This window comes from Pogoniulus pusillus, chromosome 12, assembly GCF_015220805.1.
Source record: "Pogoniulus pusillus isolate bPogPus1 chromosome 12, bPogPus1.pri, whole genome shotgun sequence".
Lineage (NCBI taxonomy): Eukaryota > Metazoa > Chordata > Aves > Piciformes > Lybiidae > Pogoniulus > Pogoniulus pusillus.
Genome location: NC_087275.1, coordinates 6,610,132 through 6,631,319, shown reverse-complemented (window position 1 = coordinate 6,631,319; position 21,188 = coordinate 6,610,132). Strand labels below are relative to the sequence as shown.

Genomic DNA, 21,188 nt, shown 5'->3' with positions numbered 1-21,188 from the left:
GGATAAGGTGTTAACCTATTAAAAATACCTATTAAAACCTGATACAAACTGCAACCTATTAAAACCTATTCAGAATACCTGATACAAACCCATTAAAAATACCTGGTACAAACTGCAAATACAAAAACATTTGTAAGCCTTGTTCACCACACTTGTTTTGAACACACTTGAGCTGTTAAGTTTCACTATCTCTTTTGAACTAAGCTAAACAAAAGATATAAAAAATCCTGATCACCTGATACTGAGTAACAAACATCTTCCAGTGAAGTTTTCCTTGCATTAAAAAAGAGAAAAAAAGACAAAAAAATAGCAATGACTGTTTCTGGCCACGATACAGAAGAAAGCTGTTCCAACACCCATAGTGAACTAGCAAAAGATCAACTTACTGAAACCCATCTGGACCTTGATTTGCAAAGTAAAGCCAGCAAAAAGCAGATTTTGCAATTTGCTTCACAACAACCCCAAGCAGAGCTACAGGCTGGGGACAGAGTGGCTGGAGAGCAGCCAGGCAGAAAAGGACCTGGGGGTACTGGCAGATAGGAGAATGAACATGAGCCAGCAGTGTGCCCAGGTGGTCAAGAGAGCAAATAACAACCTGGCTTGGAACAGGAACAGTGTGGCCAGTAGGACAAGGGAGGTTATTCTTCCCCTGTACTCAGCACTGGTCAGGACACACCTTGAGTCCTGTGTCCAGTTCTGGGAACCTCAATTCAAGAGAGATGTTGAGATACTGGAATGTGTCCAGAGAAGGGTGACAAAGCTGGTGAGGGGCCTGGAACACAGCCCTGTGAGGAGTGGCTAAGGGAGTTGGGGGTGTGCAGCCTGGAGCAGAGGAAGCTCAGGGGGGACCTCATTGCTGTCTATAACTATCTGAAGGGAGGCTGTAGCCAGGTGGGGGTTGGTCTCTTCTGCCAGGCAACCAGCAACAGAACAAGGGGACACAGTCTCAAGCTGTGCCGGGGGAAGTACAGGCTGGACGTTAGGAGGAAGTTGTTGGCAGAGAGAGTGATTGGCATTGGAATGGGCTGCCCAGGGAGGTGGTGGAGTCACCATCCCTGGAGGTGTTCAAGAAAAGCCTGGCTGAGGCACTTAGTGCCATGGTCTGGTTGATTGGGTAGGGCTGGGTGCTAGGTTGGACTGGATGATCTTGGAGGTCTCTTCCAACCTAGATGATTCTATGATCCTATACTGAGTAGTCTTAGTTGGAATAGGAACATCCTGGATTCTATGCAAACAAAACATAAAACAGCTACAAGCAGTATTTCTGAAATGACTACAAAATTTAAGAGCACAGATAAAAATAACTAATATGCTTACATTAAATGGTAGACCTGACCATAAATATATTTCCATAAACAAAAAAGACCAAATAGTTTCAGAAGCCTGAATATAAATTTTACATCTAAGTGCCAAGGAGCAGAAGTTTTATAACAAAGTGTGCAGGCTGTTTATAAACCCAGAAAACACAAAGTCTGGGCATTCAATTAATTTAGCACAAACCAGAAAATGAAATTAGGAAAACAGCCTCACATATAGTCATAATTAAAGACAAGCCTGATGAAGATGTGGTATGAAAGGTAGAGAAAAGTAGTGATATAAAATTTATTAAGAGTGAGATTAAAAAGAGAGACTCTTCAGAATTTCTGCTAATTGAACCTCTATCATCCTTGAAAAAGAAAGGCAGAAACTGAATGACAATATGTGGAATGGATTGAAATAGATTTGCAAAAGCTCCTGAGATTACTACAGGTCAGTTCAGTAGTGCTCAGAAGTTAGAGTAATACATTCATAGAATCAACCAGTTTGGAAGAGACCTCAAAGATCATCCAGTCCAACCTAGCACCCAGCCCTAGTCAATCAACAAGAGCATGGCACTAAGTGCCTCAGCCAGGGTTTTCTTGAACACCTCCAGGGACAGTGACTCCACCACCTCCCTGGGCAGCACATTCCAATGCCAATCACTCTCTCTGTGAAGAACGTCCTCCTAACATCCTGCATAGACCTCCCCAGGCACAACTTGAGACTGTGTCCCCTTGTTCTATCGCTGGTTGCCTGGCAGAAGAGAGCAACCCCCTCCTGGCTACAACCTCCCTTCAGGTAGCTGTAGACAGCAATGAGGTCACCTCTGAGCCTCCTCTTCTGCAGGCTGCACACCCCCAGCTCCCTCAGCCTCTCCTCACAGGGTTTGTGTCCCAGGCCCCTCACCAGCCTTATTGCCCTTCTCTGGACATGTTCCAGCACCTCAACATCTCTCTTGAATTGAGGAGCCCAGAACTGGACGCAGTACTCAAGGTGTGGCCTGACCAGTGCTGAGTACAGGGGAAGAACAGCCTCCCTCGTTGCTTGCTTTTTCATCACTGAACATAATTCCAAACCCCAAGGCATTACAAGGAAACCTTACTGTGTAGTCTTTAAACTAACATTTTTCTTTTGTTTTTGACAAAATCATCTCATGAAGAAGGCAACTTTCTAAATTATTTTTTGTTGTACACTAAGAATTGAAGCAAGATTCTATGCCAGTGGTGTTTCCCAGCGATCAAACTGGATCTGATTTTGTTCAATATCTTTATAAATAACATGGATGAGGGCATTGAGTGTACCCTCAGCAAGTTCACTGACAATACAAAACTGGGTAAGGGGGGGGTTGCTGACATCCCATCAGGTTTTGCTGCCATCCAATGAGATCTGGACAGGCTGGAGAGCTGGGTGAAGGCAAACCTTATGAAGTTCAATAAGGACAAGAGCAAGGTCCTGCACCTGGGGAGGAATAAACAGGCACCAGTACAGGTTTGGGGCTGCGCAGCTGGAAAACAGCTCTGTGGAGAAAGATGTTGGAGTCCTGGTGGACAGCAAGTTCTGCATGGGCTAGCAATGTGCCCTTGTGGCCAACAGAGCCAATGGCATCCTGGGGTGCACCAGGAAAAGTGTGGCCAGCAGGACTAGGGAGGTTCTTCTCCCACTCTACTCTGCCTTAGTGAGACCACACCTGGAATACTGTGTCCAGTTTTGGGCTCCTCTGTTCAAGACAGACAGAGACCTGCTATAAAGAGTGCAGTGGAGAGCCACAAGGATGACTGATGGACTTGAGCATCTACCCTACGAAGAGAGACTAAGAAACCTGGGGCTGTTTAGTCTGAAGAAGACTGAGAGGAGATCTTACCAATGTGTACAAATAAATATCTGAGAGGTGGGTGTCAAGCGGATGGGGTCAATCTCTTTTCAGTGATCAGCAGCAGTAAGACAAGGAGCAATGGCTACAAACTGGAACATAGAAGGTTTCACCTCAACATGAGGAGAAGCTTCTTCACAGTGAGGGTGACAGACACTGCAACATGCTGCCCAGGGAGGTTGTGGAGTCTCCTCTGGAGACTTTGAAAACCTGCCTGGATGCACTCCTGTGTGAACTACCCTATGTGATCCTGCTTTTGGCAGGGTGGTTGGACTCGATCTCTGGAGGTCCCTTCCAGCCTCTAAGGTTCTGTGATGATAAATAGGAGGTTTCTTACCTTTTAACTAACATTTGCATTTTTACTAGAAATCAGAAATAAAATTAGTTTTCAAACTCTGAAGTTTTCCTGTACAAGCAAAACAGCAAAGAAAAGGATATTTTCCTGGAGTTTCAACACCCACTCTGTAGTCCACATAACTTTGATACGGATGGAAGTTGAATATAAAAATGAGACCTGCCCTCTCAAATGCTATGACCTTATTGGCTTCATGCTTTTCACTCACGTAGGCCTAGGAAAAGAAACAATACAATGCTACAAAATGACAAACAAAACAAACCCTGAAAGCAACACCACCACCACAGCAAAACACAAAAAGAGAAGAATTCCCAACTCTCTTCCTCCCAAACCCAATGCCAAACCAAACAACCAACCCACAAAGAGGCATCACTGTTTCTATGCCTCATTTCAAGTAGAGCAGTTAAAAATTCAAGCAGCACAGAGAAGGTCACTAACATGCAATCTGACACTGTTTACCAATGTGATGTCATATCAATTTTTTGATTACTTAAATGTAGCTTACATTTTGTTAGGCGATGCAAAATTAAGGAGGTGTAAACATGGTGAGGTATAGGACAGTTGGAAAACTCCTGCTCCAACACTGGTACCGTGGGGGTTTTATCACACATTAGGAAAACACAGATTCCTTTAATCACATCAAGTCTTCAATCTGTTTGTTAGAGGGATCTGCCTCACAGTGACAGTGATTTGGAAAATGAAGCACTGCATGTGCTTTTTGCTTGTTTTTTTTAAGCCCGTGTATAGGGTTAACCCTCCAGGGGGAGTAACCTCGAACCTGACCCTAGGTGGTCTTGACCCCTCCCCAGGGGTGGGTCTGAACACCACCAGGTGATGGTTAGCCCACTGCTCCTTCCTGCCTAAAGATCCATAAAAGCAGGGGGACTTCCTGCTTCTCTCTCTCTGTGCCCCCTGACTCCCTGCTTGCCACCATCACCATCCTGCTCCTGTTTTCTCTTTGTTTAACCACGTGGCCATCACCCACGAGTTGGACAAAGCCATGACCATCAAAACTGGGTTGTATTTATACATTTTGTATTTGCTTTTTCCTTTCCCTGTACCTTTTGTAACTTCCCTACCTCAGATACCTTTTTAAGTTATTGTTAAACTTTTCTTCTTTTTTAACTTCCAAATCAAGTGAGATTTATTTATTTGGCTGTGCTTACCTCTTCCTCTCTCTACATCTAATTCCTTCTTTAGGGAAAGAAGGGGGAAGAGGGAAGGACACTCTATAAAAATTGTTATTGGTTCTATCAAATTTATTTCAGTCTCTGGAAATTTAAATTAGAACTGGGACAGTCCGTGTGGGAAATTGCTTTGGTAAGCTGCATTAAAACTACTCTTTAAGCCATTAACAATTAGACATCCATTAAAACAAATTAAAGACCAGAGGAGAGCCAGCAATATGGTCAGAGGGCTGGAGAAACTCTCCTATGAAGACAAGCTGAAAGAACTTGGGCTGTTCAGCCTGGAGAAGAGAAGGCTCTGGGGAGATCTTATAGCTACATTTTAATATCTGAAGGGGACCTGCAGGAAGGCTGGAGCAGAACTGTTTAGAAGGGCTTGTAGTGATAGGATGAGGGTAGATTTATGTTGGACACAAGGAAGAAACTCTTTACAATGAGAGAGTTAAAATACTGGAATGGGCTGCCTAGGGATCTGGTTGAGGCATTGTCCCTGGAGATATTTAAGACCAGACTTGATGTGGCCCTGGGCAGGCTGATTTAGTTTGAGGTGTCCTTTCTCACTGGAGGGGGGTTGGCCAAGATGATGTTTGAGAGTGCCTTCCAACCCCAAGCAGTTTGTGAATTATGGCTACCATGATCTAATTAAACATCAATAAAATAGAATAATTGAGTTGCTTTAATAAAAAGTGGAGTGTAATCTCTTTTTTTTTGGTAAAAAAGGCAAATACTAAAGTGACAGTTTGAAGATCAGGAGACTGTAACTTACACTATGCTATGGTGAAATTTTCTCAGTAACAGGCTCATTATTTACATGAAGTTGTTCTGATGATTTATGCTTTCCCAAAGCAATCCTTGGATTGGATTACAGACAACTTTATAGTCTGCTTCATCCAATCTGCAGTTACTAAATAAAACCAGCATTAAGAGTAAGAAAAGAGCTTGCTATGAAGCTCAAAGGAGACTGTTTCAGACTTCTATTATCAGTGGAAGATATTTCACTGACATGTTTTGACAGCTTGAAATATAGGGCAGGGCATTACGCAGTGCATAACAAAGAGCTGTTTAAAAGTGCTGTATGCAAATCTGGTATTGTTATTCTGAACATGTACCCACCTGGTGATTAAAAACTTAGCATTTAGTATATACAGCTTACCGGGGGAGATGCAAGCCAGCCAAATCTTTCCTCCAATTTATTCATATCTCTATCAAATGCATTTAGAAATCTATAGCGAAGAAGGTGATCCTCAGTAAGATTAAACTGTCTTCTGGCATAGTGGTAGCTCTCATTATTCCCTTTTCTGGGGAAGTCAAGCCATTCTGGATGACCAAATTCATTACCTGTGTTTAAAAATACAAAGGACATGTGAAATCACGTGCTAAAAATACACTAAGATTGAAGAAGCAAAATACATAGAATCATAGATTAACAGACTGGGTCTAAGAACTTATTAGCATCAGCCCCATCTGAATACATTCAATAAACATTTTCTTTTAGGCTATCTCACTCCCCTTTCTTCCTCTGCAGTGCTGAGGTAATCAAACTCTCTTCACTGGACTCAAAGGTTGCATTGGGCTACAACTACCTGAAGGGGCATTGTAGCCAGGTGGGGGGTGGCCTCTTCTCCCAGGCAACCAGCAATAGAACAAGGGGACACAGTCTCAAGATGTGCCAGGGTAGGTATAGGCTGGATGTTAGGAAGAAGTTCTTGCCAGAGAGAGTGATTTCCCATTGGAATGGGCTGCCCAGGGAGGTGGTGGAGGCACCGTCCCTGGGGGTCTTCAAGAAAAGCCTGGCTGAGGCACTTAGTGCCATGGTCTAGTTGACTGGATAGGGCTGGGGAATAGGTTGGCCTGGATGATCTTGGAGGTCTTTTCCAACCTGGTTGATTCTATGATTCTATGATTGGGTGGAAGGGACCTCAAGCTACACCAGGGGAAATTTAGGCTGGAGGTGAGGAGAAAGTTCTTCACTGAGAGAGTCATTGGACACTGGAATGGGCTGCCCGGGGAGGTGGTGGAGTCGCCGTCCCTGGAGCTGTTCAAGGCAGGATTGGACGTGGCACTTGGTGCCATGGTCTAGCCTTGAGCTCTGTGGTAAAGGGTTGGACTTGATGATCTATGAGGTCTCTTCCAACCTTGGTGATACTGTGACCCTCAAAGCTCCTCTTGTCCAACCACCCCTGCAGTCAGCAGGGGCACTTCCAACTAAGGTCACACTGAGTCTGATCTTCAATGTCTCCAGGGATGGGACCTCAACCCCATGCCTGGTCAGTCTGCTCCAGTAGACCTTTTACTTAAAAATAGTATTAAAATTAGAAAATAAAAACTACTTCCAGGGAAAACAGGAGCAATTTAGTCAGTAAAAATGAATGAAGTCTTTTATCTTTAAACATACATGAAAAGCACCCAAACAAATGTTGGTTTGGAACATTTGAAAGGAAAATACATCACAGTGTTATTTCCTTTATAAAAGTCTGAAATTTCACAGAACAAATCCTCCATATATAAATTGTTGTCCTGGGTTAGGGTAGATCCTTCCCCAGGTAGAACAAATTCACCACAACACAGATTTTTTTTAGAAAGTCAGGGAAGGATGAAATTGTATTTCTTATAGAAGCATAGAATCAACCAGGTTGGAAGAGACATCCAAGATCATCCAGTCCAACCTAGCACCCAGTCTTAGCCAACTGTGCTAGTTTGAAGCTAGCTAGAATGTTTTGGTGAGAAGAACTAGATTACAGGATGTGGAAAGAAAACAATGTTGATGTCTACTTTCCTCATAGGCTTGCTGGGAAGTATAGGAACAAGAAATAAAAACACAGATAACCACTCTCACTTGGGCTGCTGGCTGAGCTGCATCTTACTCTCTAACCTCACCCTCCATTTTCGGACCAATCCACTTTGCTTCCTAACCCCCTGGCCAAACCTCCATTCTTCCTTGGGACTGGGGTAAGGTTGAGAGGGGTAGGGGGAAGGTGCAGGGGTGGTTGAGAGCCCCTCCTGGGGACTCAGGTTTCTGGGAGGGGAGTTGTGTTTCTCTATTACCTTTTCCCTTGTCTATTTCTGTCTATAACTGTATATACTGTAAATATCTGCTTGAATATTGTGCCAGCTGTAAATATAAGCTTCATTCATATTTCCAGAGCTGTCTGAGTCTAGTCTGGGTGACTTCTAAAGTGTGGGGGGATGTGGAACACCCAAACTATCACACCAATCAACTAGACCATGGCACTAAGTGCCTCATCCAGTCTTTTCCTGAACACTTCCAGGGATGGCGACTCCACCACCTCCCTGGGCAGCCCATTCCAATGCCAATCACTCTCTCTGCCAACAACTTCCTCCTAACTTTCAGCCTACACCTCCCCCGGCACAACTTGAGACTGTTAAATATAACATATAAGTTTAAAATAACAGAATATAATAATATAATATAAATGTAATATTACATATAAGTTTAAATGTAACAGTATTAGGAGAAAGAAACTACTTCAGAAATATAATAACCTTAAGGAAGACGGGGAAGGAGTGAAGCGGCAGCAAAGCAGCAGCAGCCAAAACAGCAGCGATGGAAGACAGCAGCAGGTGCAGCTCAAGTGGCAGTAAGCAGCAAGGGGAAGGTCCAAGCTGTGCTTCCAGACATAAAGCTCTTGATGCTCCAATGAAATGATATTAACTTATCCACTGTTGCCATTGTATGGCCTAGCTCTAGAATGTTCACCTCTCCCCTGTGTCTGAGCTACAAATCAAGCTCAAACAACCACAAATGTTAACAGGTTTGTTTGGCCAATCAAACTCACAGAGCAAAACACCCATGGACTCTAGGTGAAATACAATGCAATGAGTGAATTACAACCTTTATGCTATCATGTCATGCTTCAATATTTCTTACTTCTGATCCTATGATTCCCATCTCTTAATCAGGGTAACAGAAATTCAGTTAACCACAATACAAATATTGGAGTCACCATGAAACCTCAAAAGGTTGCTTCAACAGTAGAAATTCATTGTTTTAGAGCAGTTAAAGAAATGAAAGGTACCATTCACACAACCACAGAGACATTCACATAACCACAGAGAGAGACATCTCTTGTTTTATCAAACAACAACCAAAAGATGAGCTGAATGCATTTGGACCACTTTCTTCTTCTTTTGACATGTTCTCATTTTATACTGTCAAAAATTTTATACTGCCATAAATTTTTGCAGTGGTATAGACGTAACTATTAAAAAGATGTCTTAAATGTAGTCCTCACATCCAGAAAAACTAAACAAAACAAACAACAAAATTATTCTAGTTCAAGCAGCAGGCTAGATAATAGAGAGAAATCACAATGTTTTATGATCTGTTCAGTATTTGATGGGAGGTTATTCTGCCTCTGTGGGAGGTTATTCTTCCCCTGTACTCAACACTGCTCAGGCCACACCTTGAGTGCTGTGTCCAGTTCTGGGCTCCTCAATTCAAGAGAGATGTTGAGGTGCTGGAATGTGCCCAGAGAAGGGTGATGAAGCTGGTGAGGGGCCTGGAGCACAGCCCTGTGAGGAGAGGCTGTGAGGGGGTGTTTAGCTTGGAGAAAAGGAGTGACCTCATTGCTGTCTACCTGAAGGGGGGCTGCAGCCAGGTGGGGGTTGGTCTCTTCTGCCACGCAACCAGCATCAGAACAAGGGGACACAGTCTCAAGTTGTGCTGGGGGAAGTATAGGCTGGAAGTTAGCAGGACATAGGCAAATAAACCAAAATAACAGGGATCTCTTGGCAATGCCTGATGCACCCAGCCCTATCCAGTCAACTAGACCATGGCACTAAGTGCCTCAGCCAGGCTTTGCTTCAACACCTCCAGGGACAGTGACTCCACCACCTCCCTGGGCAGCCCATTCCAACGCTAATCACTCTCTCTGGCAAGAACTTCCTCCTAACATCCAGCCTAGATGTCCCCTGGCACAACTTAAGACTGTGTCCCCTTGTTCTGTTGCTGGCTGCCTGGCAGAAGAGACCAACCCTCACGTGACTACAACCTCCTTTCAGGTAGTTGTAGACAGCAATGAGTTCCCCCTGAGCCTCCTCTTCTCCAGGCAGCACAACCCCAGCTCACTCAGCCTCTCCTCCACAGGGCTGTGCTCCAGGCCCCTCACCAGCTTCATCACCCTTCTCTGGACACGTTCCAGCACCTCAACATCTCTCTTGAATTGAGGGGCCCAGAACTGGACAAAGGACTCAAGGAGTGGCCTGACCAGTGTTGAATACAAGGACAGAATACCATTCCTTGTCCTACTGGCCACATCCTTTGTGATACAGGCCAGGATGCCATTGGCTCTCCTGCTCACCTGAGCACACTGTTGGCTCATCTTCAGCTACTATCTACCAGTACCCCCAGGTCTCTTTCTTCCTGGCTGCTCTCCAGCTACTGTCCCCAGCCCGTAGCACTGCTTGGGGTTTCTGTGGCCAATGTGTAGAACCCTGCACTTGGCCTTGTTCAATCTCATCCCATTGGCCTCTGCCCACCCATCCAGCCTGGCCAGGTCCCTCTGCAGGACTCTCCTACCCTTCAACAGATCTGCAGCTGCTCCTAGCTTGGTGTCATCTGCAAACTTACCGATGCTGGACTCAATCTCCTCGTCCAGATCATCAACAAAGAACAGGACTGGGCCCAGCACTGACCTTTGGGGAACACCACTAGTGACTGGATGCCAACTGGATGTGGCACCATTCACCAGCACTCTCAGGGCCCAGCCTTCCAGACAGTTCTTGACTCATATCACCCAGGAAAAAAAAATTTTGATGTAAGAGTCTTTGTTTAAATTCAAGAGGCTCCCAAAAATTTACTATTATTTTTTTTTGCAGAAGCTGACAGGTGCTGAAGACTCTGTGCTCTTGCAAGATACTGTACTAATTTCACACTAATATTAAAAGGTCCCACACACTGATTTTCCTTTTTTAATATTCCAGCCATTTCAGATCCCATTATTCTATTGCTTGGTACATGTGTCAAGCCCAGATAAATATAATTAATCCTTACCTGTGAGTAGATGTCATGAAGTTTTTCCTTCTCTATCACATCAAGTTTTCACATATACTGCAATTTGCTATACTTACTGGGCTTTTTAAATACTCTAAAGCACTTAGCTGATCCCAGCACTTTCCAACTTCAGTGATAAAAGTGTTTCTAAAATAGTCTCCTCGTTGTAATCTGTATCTAACACATCTTATTTAGCAAACAGAGGAGAAAGAAGAAAATCCTATTAAAAGACATTTCCCCCAACTAGTTATGGTACACTCTTCTCTCTCACATCTCCTCATTCTAAACTGCAAAAAGTTATTTTTAAATCCTTGAGTTGAATTCAAGAAAATGCTGTTTTAAGTAAAAGACAAATCAAAGAAATAAAACTCCCTCCCCAAACTTCTCCAAAATTATGTTTTACTTCATCTATATTAGATTCACACACTATTAAAATGATACAGCTGACACCATAGTTCCTTATCTACTTCCAAGGGCTGTGGCTGGCTTTTCTGGGAAGCAGTTTTTGGGGAGAATGACTGTAATTCAAGGCACTACAGGGACAGCTTAAGATCTCTGTACTTGCTCATATATCTGCATGGAACCGAATGAAAATAACTTTAGTTTCTGAAAACAATACATTCTTTCACAGTTGCCATCCTCTACAACATCCTTAAAACAGCTCTAAGACAGATGATGCATCTTTACAATCATACAATCAACCAGGTTGGAAAAGACCTCCAAGATCAGCCAGTCCAACATAGCACCCAGCACTGTGATACTGTGATACTGTAATTACACCATGGCACTAAGTGCCTCATCCACCCTTTTCTTCAACACCTCCAGGGTCAGTGACTCCACCACTTCCCTGGGCAGCCCATTTCCCACAGCAAGCTAATCAGGGGTGCTGCAACACCTGAGCTAAAACAGGTGTTTTACAACACAGAAACACAACAGCCCTCCCAGAAACCTGAGTCCACAGGAGCGCTCTCAACCACCCTTCCACCTTCCTCCCACCCCTCTACCTTACCCCAGATCTTGCCTTATATTCAAGGAAGATTGGAGGGCTGGCCAGGGGGGTTAGGAAGCAGGTAGATTAATCAGAGAGACAGCAGGTTAGGTTAGAGATAAAAAAAAATGCAGCCCAAAGCTCAGACAGAGAGCAACTCCCTTATGTATGTTTGTGTTCTTGTTCTCATATATCTCATCTCACTCTATGAGTGAAGTAGACATCACCACTGCTTTTTTCTCACAGCCTGTAATCTAGTTCTTGTCATTAAAACATTCTAGCTAGCTTCAAACTAGCACATTAATACAATCAGCTCTTCCAGTTACATATTGCATAGAAAGTTCAGATCAGTGAGACAGACATATTTTCAAAGTGTTTGAGTCTTAATTATTATGGCATTTGACAATGTCAATCCAACAACACGAACACAGTACTTAGCTACTGCAGCTCCAAGCCCATTGCCAAGAAGAAAGGCTGAAGTTATGGCCCAGAGTTGCATATTAGCAATGTTTCTGAATGCAGAAAGGTTTCCCAAAAGAGAAGAGCTGCAAGCATTTTGAAGTCAAGTTTCTTTCACAGAATTCTCTCAAAATAATCTGCTTCAAAAAGGAGACTTCCCTCAGTGATCTGATGAAAAAGCACAGCCCTGGCAAAATCTAGCACTCCTACAGTTCAGCAGAGCATATTTTCTTCCCACAACTACCTCAATTCCATTACTTAGCAGGAAGACATTTAAATTTGTATTGCACTTCTACCTTGCAGAAAAAGAAAGTATAAGGTTGATGCTAGGGAACCATGCACTGAGGATTTAAAGTTAGATTAGGTTGGTTTGTTGTTGATTCGTACTCTTTGTGAGTTGGTGGGGTTGGGGTTTTCTGGTTGTTGGAGTTTTTTTGTTGGTTTGGGGTTTGTGTCTGTTTTGGGTTTTTGTCTGTTTTTGGTTTGTGTGTTGCTTTTTGGGGGGTTTGGGTTTTGCTTTTTTTTTTTTTTGTTGGTGGTGGTTTGGGTTTTGTGACAGTTTCAAAAGGTCATCCTAAACTGTCTTAGAATCATAGAATCTACCAGGTTGGAAGAGACCTCCAAGATCAGCCAGTCCAACCTAGCACCCAGCCCTATCCAGTCAACCAGACCATGGCACTAAGTGCCTCAGCCAGGCTTTGCTTCAACACCTCCAGGGATGGCCACTCCACCACCTCCTTGGGCAGCCCATTCCAATGCCAAACCCTCTCTCTGGAAACAACTTCCTCCTAACGTCCAGCCTGTACTTCCCCTGGCACAGCTTGAGACTGTGTCCCCTTGTTCTGTTGTTGATTGTCTGGGAGAAGAGACCAACCCCACCTGGCTACAGCCTCCCTTCAGGTAGTTGTAGACAGCAATGAGGTCCCCCCTGAGCTTCCTCTTCTCCAGGCTGCACACCCCCCAAGCTCCCTCAGCCTCTCCTCATAGGGTTTGTGTTCCAGGCCCCTCACCAGCTTTGTCACCCTTCTCTGGACACGTTCCAGCACCTCAACATCTCTATTGAACTGAGGAGCCCAGAACTGGACACAGTACTCAAGGTGTGGCCTCAGCAGTAGAGAGTACAGTGGCAGAATAACCTGGCATATATATATATAACAGAAAGGCATGATTTTTTAACAACTCCAGTTTACTTCAAGTGAAGATGAAAAGAAATAAAATGTGTAATATTAAAAAGAAATTTAACTCTGTGGGGTCTCAATAAGAACCAGTCAAGTGCTCTTTTTTATTGGGTTCCTGCTGCAGGCAGAAGAAAAGTTGCATTTTGGACAGTGTGCCCTTGTGGCAACAGGGGAGGGGATGACTGAACAAATGTCTTGATAGATCAGAATGCTTACTTTTGTCTAGCCATACCTTAAGAAAGGATGGCATCCCGAAGCAAGATTGTTTATCTATCTAGATATTCATGCTTTTTTCAAACAACTTTGTTCAAAGATAGGAAACAAGAAAAACACTTGTAAAAGAATGGTCCAGTACTGTGAACCTCTAAGTTTCAGTTTCCATTAAAGAGATTTGTTGTGAGCTACACACTGTCTTCATTCCATTATATTGTGCCTCTTTATTTGCAGATTACATCTACCCTTTCCAGCTCTGAAATCCAACAATCTGCTAAAAGTTATCCCTTTAGACCTGAGGCAGCTGCAGGCATAACAAAGTTATGTCTAAAAAGGCTCCTACCTGACTAATCATTTTAGACTCTCCTTGTGATGTCAAGGTAATAGATACAAAATAAATGTACACTGATAAGTAGAATCAGATTAAAAAGTATTTATAAGGTTACACAACACCTACTTAGACCATGATAAAAGTTTAGTTTGTTTTTAAGGTTTTTAAAAATACTTATGAACTAACTGTATAAAATATAAGCTATCTCATCTAATAGCCAGCTGCAACTTTTCCTCCTTGAGCACTTTCATACTAAAAGAATATTTTAACATATACTGCTCTGTACACTGCAATTACATGAACCTATCCCAAAGTTTCATAGAATCATAGAATCAACAAAGTTGGAAGAGACCTCCAATATCATCCAGTCCAACCTAGCAACCAGCCCTGTCTAGTCAACTAGAGGGTGACGAGGCTGGTGAGAGGCCTTGAGCACAGCCCTACGAGGAGAGGCTGAGGGAGCTGGGATTGGTTAGCCTGGAGAAGAGGAGGCTCAGGGGAGACCTTATTGCTGTCTACAACTACCTGAGGGGTGGTTGTGGCCAGGAGGAGGTTGCTCTCTTCTCTCAGGTGGCCAGCACCAGAACGAGAGGACAGAGCCTCAGGCTGCACCAGGGGAGATTTAGGCTGGAGGTGAGGAGAAAGTTCTTCCCTGAGAGAGTCATTGGACACTGGAATGGGCTGCCCGGGGAGGTGGTGGAGTTGCCGTCCCTGGAGCTGTTCAAGGCAGGATTGGACGTGGCACTTGGTGCCATGGTCTAGCTTTGAGCTCTGTGGTAAAGGGTTGGACTTGACGATCTGTGAGGTCTCCTCTAACCTTGGCGATACTGTGATACATCAATGCAAATTCATCTACAATGTTATTTCAATTCATATTCCAGTAAACATCTAAGTGAGCATCAGATTAGTAGCCTCAGGAAATTAAGACAATGAATAGATTTTAAGCTAATTAACAGAGTTTGTGAAAATAAGTTCTTGAACTCCTAAAGACAACTCTTTTTTAATTCTGTGTCACCACAGAAATGCTATCTCAGTTTAAACTGCAGAGATTTGTGAAATTAATGACAATACTGAGATGAACTCATTTAAAATTGGCACAACTGCACACTAAAATCCAAATTGGAATGTATGCCTAATGATCTGCTAGTCAGACTTTACCAATATGAAATGTCACCTGCTTGGTCATGTCTCAAAACAATCCCTTACTAACATGTGGGGTTTAATTACATTTGGGTCTGCATTGCCCAAAACCAGTTTGAGAAAAGAGCATTGGCAAAAGTAAGGTGGATAATTAGAGATTCTTATGCATGCTCTTACCCCAGCTCACTACAGTGTCATGTTGTTGAATTACTTGATTGGGATTGACTGGCTAGGGCTGGGTGCTAGGTTGGACTGGATGATCTTGGAGGTCTCTTTCAACCTCGTTGATTCTATGATTCTAAAGCAAAAGTTTGTGTAATCTCTCCCTCTTTAAAAGCCAGCCTACATAGTATACTTAAGGATTTTTTTTGTCCCCCTTTGGTAGGCATCTTGGACAAAAATAGATTCTCTTTGCAATGGAATTGCCCTTTCCAGATTACTGAGACAGACTGCAGAAAGTAGAGGTAAAACACATCTTGGTATGGTAAAATGCTGATGCAGCTTCTATTCAGCATCAGGGATTTCAGAAATCAGTAACTTAAAATAAAAAACTACAGTAAATTACCAGCTTTGAAATTGTGTGAAGTACAGCAAGTACTAGGAAGAGTGGACTAAAAAAAAGGACAAATAGCTTCAAAACAAACCAACTTGTTTACAATTTTTTGAATAGGGCATACTTAAGCTTTTTCCCCTGCACTCACAAAGTTCATGCAGAGATTGCATTTTGGCCGGGGAGACCATTTCTGTAGACATCCGGCATTGAGAAAACGAGTGACCTCCTGCACTGACCATGTCATTAGTGATCATAGAGTAGAACCATAGAATCAGTCAGGTTTGGAAGGGACCACAAGGATCACCTACTTCCAACCCCCCTGCCCATGGCCACAGACACTGTACCCTAGATCAGGCTGGCCACAGCCTCATCCAGCCTGGCCTTAAACACCTCCACACACGGGGTCTCAACCACCTCCCTGGGCAACCCATTCCAGGATCTCACCACTCTCATGCTCAACAACTTCCTCCTCACATCCAGTCTGAATCTATCCACCTCCATCTTTGCTCCATCCACAGAGCTCAAGGCTAGACCATGGCACCAAGTGCCACGTCCAGTCCTGCCTTGAACAGCTCCAGGGACGGCGACTCCACCACCTCCCCGGGCAGCCCATTCCAGTGTCCAATGACTCTCTCAGTGAAGAACATTCTCCTCACCTCAAGCCTAAATTTCCCCTGGCATAGCTTGAGGCTGTGTCCTCTTGTTCTGGCGCTGGCCACCTGAGAGAAGAGAGCAACCTCCTCCTGGCCACAACCACCCCTCAGGTAGTTGTAGACAGCACCAGTATAGCCAGTCTGTCATTCTGAATACATACAGATGAAGCAGATCTTCATGTGTGTGCTAGTTTGAGGCAAACTGGAATATTTAAACAGGAAGAACTGGATTACAGGCTGTGAAAAGGAAACAGTGGTGATGGCTACTTCACTCATAGGCTTGCTGAGAGGAATATAAATATAGATAAGACAGTACATGTGTGTGCCTCTGTCAGTACCTGCATTTTCTCCCTGGGCCTTTGGCTGTGTAACTCAACTAATTCTGTCTCCTGAACCCCCTTTGTGATCCTTGCACCTCACCTTGACTGTAAGGCATATTCTGGCATAAGGTAGAGGGGTGGAAAGGAGGTGGAAGGGTGGTTGAGAGCCCCTCCTGGGGACCCTGGTTTCTGGGATGGGTATTGTGTTTCTGTATTACTTTTAACTTGCATATTTCTGTCTATAGCTGTATATATTTGTGAGATATTGTAAGTATCTGCTTGTACATTGTGCTAAGCTGTAAATAGAAAGTTTCATTCCTTAAATCACAGCCAGCTGAGTCTAGTCTGGGTGATTTTACAAGAGTGGGGAGGCAGGTAACTCCCAAACCATCACAATGTGATTGTAACAAAAACACATGTGTACTTCCTAACGTCCTCTCTACTCAAAGGGGAGATGATTTTTTTCTTTGTAAAAGCATTATGAATAAAATCATCCCACAAAAACTATTTTTGCACACCTGTGAGTCTAAATTCTCTCTCTCGCTCATCAACAAAGATAAAGATTGCATTGCCTCTCCCTAATCAACAAAGATAAAGATTGCATCATCTCTCCTTAATCAACAAAGATAAGGATTGCCTTTGTAAACCTCCTGCACTCAGACTCGGTGCTTGACCTAAAGCTCAGGGATGCAAATCAACAGACAGCGCCTTGGAGACTCCTGGACCTCAGCCTGGCTGGAATGCCCAGGATGCCTACATCTTATCTCAGCTACCCCGAAGAGAAAAGGCTTCTGTGTATTCAGGGTATGGACAGAAACAGCCAGGGAGGGGTTGGAGGCCCTCCCCTCAGCAGTGCCAGATCCCTGCAAAAGCAAGAGAATACACAGGAGGATTCCCTGGGGAGCTGCACCTGGACATCTATCTAAAAACTGTACAAAAGTCAGGAGGAATGCCTGACAAAGTGTGTGCACTCCCACCAGACCACCAAGGGCACTTCCACCAGACCACCAGAGCTGCACCACCACCAGAAGAACCCCTGAAAACTCCACAGAAGATCATCCCTGGGCCACACACCTGTCTCTCTCTCCCCCCAATCTGCAGCTGAAGGTAACATGATACCAGCTCTTTTCCTTCCCTGCTTCTTCTCTTCTTCTCTGTTGTTCTCTTTATCTCACTCCCTCTGTTTTGTCCAACCTTATCCTTTAATAAATAGTTTTGTGGTGATTTATGGTCTCGTTTGCACCTTAATTTCACAACATGGAAATCCATAAGAACAGCTCTTGCTCCTCTGGACAGAGATATTCCTAATCTCTGTTCTCTGAACCTTGACAACACCATGGAGCACCAAGGCTCTCCTAAAGCTCTAATGGTTACAAATAATTTACATGACAAACTAAGCCTCATGAAGTTCCTGAGGGCCTGATGATAGCACAGCTTTCTGGAGGCAGTGCTTTCCTCTGGTTTTTGCTGGTGCTGCAACCCACCCCCCCACCATGGCAAGAGTGTGTCCAGCACCCCGTGCAGGCTTTCTGTGGTCCAGAGGGCTCAGCAAAAGGGCAACTTCTGCCTTTTGGGAAATATGGCTTTGCATGGGTACAGAGTAAAAGCTGGTGGCATTCACCAGTACTTGAGCACTGCAGAGCCTGGCATGGACATGTTTATGTTTTAAGCAACATACTCATTTATACTGAAATAAAAGTGATGCAACCTAGCTTACAAATGTAATTAATATTCTTCAAGTAAATTGTATGCACATTTACCATAGAATCAACCAGGTTGGAAGAGACCTCCAAGATCATCCAGTCCAACCTAGCACTCATCCCTACCCAGTCAACTAGACCATGGCACTATATGTCTCATCCAGTCTTTTCTTCAACACCTCCAGGGATGGTGAGTCCACCACCTCCCTGGGCAGCCCATTTACACTCTGTTACTAGTGCTACTGATACAGTTTGTGCACTACTCCTTTTCATACTTGTCAACCTATTTTCAAAAGCCTTATGTTACAAAATGACTCAAAGATAAATACATTTATAAATACCTAAGTTTCTCACTCCAAAATACTCAAAGAAATAAAGCATACATAGCATTTTGTTTTTAAGGCCAAAGAGTCTCTTAATATTAAACCACTGCGGAAGAAGCTGGTTCAGTGCATGCAAAAAGAGCCCAAACCCAAGTGTAGAGGAAGTAAACTATTGTACAAATGAACTACCAAGTGGGAAAGAGAAGCTTTGCACATACATTTCCTATCAGTGAAACAGAGTTAAATGTCAACCCAAACAGTAACACCATCAGTCAATGCTCATGATTGCAAAAAAAATGTTGTGGTTACTGCAAATCATTTTCTAGCATCTACATATGAAAAGTTTTTCTGCTGGAAGAGAGGCTTGGTCTCTGGAGTCCTAATTAAGAGTTGTTTTACTAAAGAAAAGTCATGAAAAACAGTGCAAGAGGTTCATGTAGGGAACTAATCTCTATTTAAATCAATAGATTTGAGTTTAAGCCAATTTGAAATGATGCAGGAAGCAAAAAAAATTGTTTGGAAGCAGAAAAACAAGACCCTACAGTGGCATAAAAAGTAAATATTAGTGCTGTGAAGTATCCCAATTACCTAAAATGCTATTTAAAGCCCCTTGGGCTGGATCTTATGTCTATTCTAGGCAAGAAAGCATCTAACCTGGCTTGTCTGAATCTAGATCTAGGCAAAGAGATGTATCTACAAGATACAGAGAGAACGCACAAACAAATTCACTGCAAAACCTCTCACAGTTATTTCACATGGATGATCTTGGAGGTCTCTTCCAACCTGGTTGATTCTATGATTCTAAGTGCAGGGCACAGGCAATACGCAGAGCACAGAATAAAAAAGCATTCAAAGGAAAGGATCAGTTATACTTGTCTACAGCTTTTCTTCAGAGGCAGGATGGAAAACAAAGGGCTATATATACAGACAGGACAGTTTTGTAGTGCTAAATTCAACTGTTTCAAGAATTGTGAGTCTCTCCACATGGAAATTAAGCATTGTCTGATGGGGAACAACAGTGGCTACACTATTTTCAAGGTGAGATGAGAAGATTTCATTAGAATTCTGTGAGTCTGATAATAACTCCTATTAGTCTCTGTTCAGCAAATGAGGTAATAAACTGAATCTTAAGCTTTGTAATTTTGTTAGATGTTAAATTGATAAAAGAATTTTAGTTAGCTATAAGGTTTGTCTTCAAATCCTCATAGTTAAGAGGGCAAAGACCTATGTCTCTAAGTATTTTTTCACATACTAACCTAATTAAAACTAGAAAATATTAGATGTATTATTACAGAATCAACAAAATTGGAAGAGACCTCCAAGATCATCCAGTCCAACCTAGCACCCAGCCCTAGTCAATCAACAAGAGCATGGCACTAAGTGCCTCAGCCAGCCTTTTGTTGAACACTTCCAGGGACAGCGAATCCACCACCTCCCTGGGCCAATCACTCTCTCTGTGACAAGAACTTCCTCCTAACATCCAGCCTAGACCTCCCCTGACACAACTTGAGACTGTGTCCCCTTGTTCTGTTGCTGGTTGCCTGGCAGAAGAAACCAATCCCCACCTGGCTACAGCCTCTCTTCAGTTAGCTGTAGACAGCAATGAGGTCCCCCCTGAGCTTCCTCTTCTCCAGGCTAAACAAGCACCTGGCTACAGCCTCCCTTCAGGTAGCTGTAGAAAGCAATGAGGTCACCCCCGAGCTTCCTCTTCTCCAGGCTGCACAGCCCCAGCTCCCTCAACCTCTCCTCAAAGGATTTGTGCTCCAGGCCCCTCACCAGCTTCGTCACCCTTCTCTGGACAAGTTCCAGCACCTCAACATCTCTCTTGAATTGAGGAGCCCAGAACTGGACACAGCACTCAAGATGTGGCCTGAGCAGTGCTGAGTACAGGGGAAGAATAATCTTGTCCTATAGGCCACATTGCTCCTGATCCAGGCTAGGATGCCACTGGCTCTCCTGACCACCTGGGCACACTGCTGACTCATGTTCAGCCTACCAGTAACCCCAGTTTCCCTTCTTCCTGTCTGCTCTCCAGCCACTCTGTTGCATACAAAAACTACTTGAGCACAAATTGAACAGGTTTCCACTATTTAATATAGGGACACAGTGTGAATACTTGGGGCTTCCTGTTCAAATGTCATTGAAGTTCAGATAATCAAATGTGTATTATCTATGTCAACATCTTCACAGAAACTTAGCTGTAGATCAGGAAACCCTTCTAAAAGCATCACTTGTGCCCCTAGTAAAGCACTATGCAGGAGAACTTGATATACGACATTGAGAAAGCAAAAAGATTTCTTCTGACCAGTACTGGTCCATCTCAATATTAAAATCTCTGACTAAACCAGAAGTTGGGTTGAAGAAACTAAAGCTACATTAGGATTGTTGCTCTCTACCAGCCTTGAAAGCAGATCACTTAGACAAGGCACAAGTTTCAAAACATTTATTCCTTTTTTACTGTTGCTTTTAAAACAAACTGGCCTACAGCAGGACGTTTATCATTGTCATGCTCATTTTTAGCCAAGCATATGGAGTTTCTCCCTTTCTAGGTTAAGTCTTCCACAGCAGATGGGCACATGAAGCCCCAGAGATTACTTGCAAAACTG

At 43.5% G+C, this 21,188-nt stretch overlaps 1 protein-coding gene across 3 annotated transcripts in view; it reads right to left on the bottom strand.

The window, feature by feature from the left end:
* Positions 1 to 21,188, bottom strand: part of GBE1 (1,4-alpha-glucan branching enzyme 1) — a 158,186-nt gene that overhangs the window by 26,660 nt on the left and 110,338 nt on the right. For all 3 annotated transcript variants that reach the window (XM_064152290.1, XM_064152291.1, XM_064152292.1), the window contains exons 13-14: positions 5,865 to 6,049; positions 3,610 to 3,738 (exon numbers count right to left, since the gene is read on the bottom strand). In XM_064152290.1, coding sequence (XP_064008360.1) covers positions 3,610 to 3,738; positions 5,865 to 6,049 — 314 coding nt within the window. The remainder of the gene's footprint in view (positions 1 to 3,609; positions 3,739 to 5,864; positions 6,050 to 21,188) is intronic.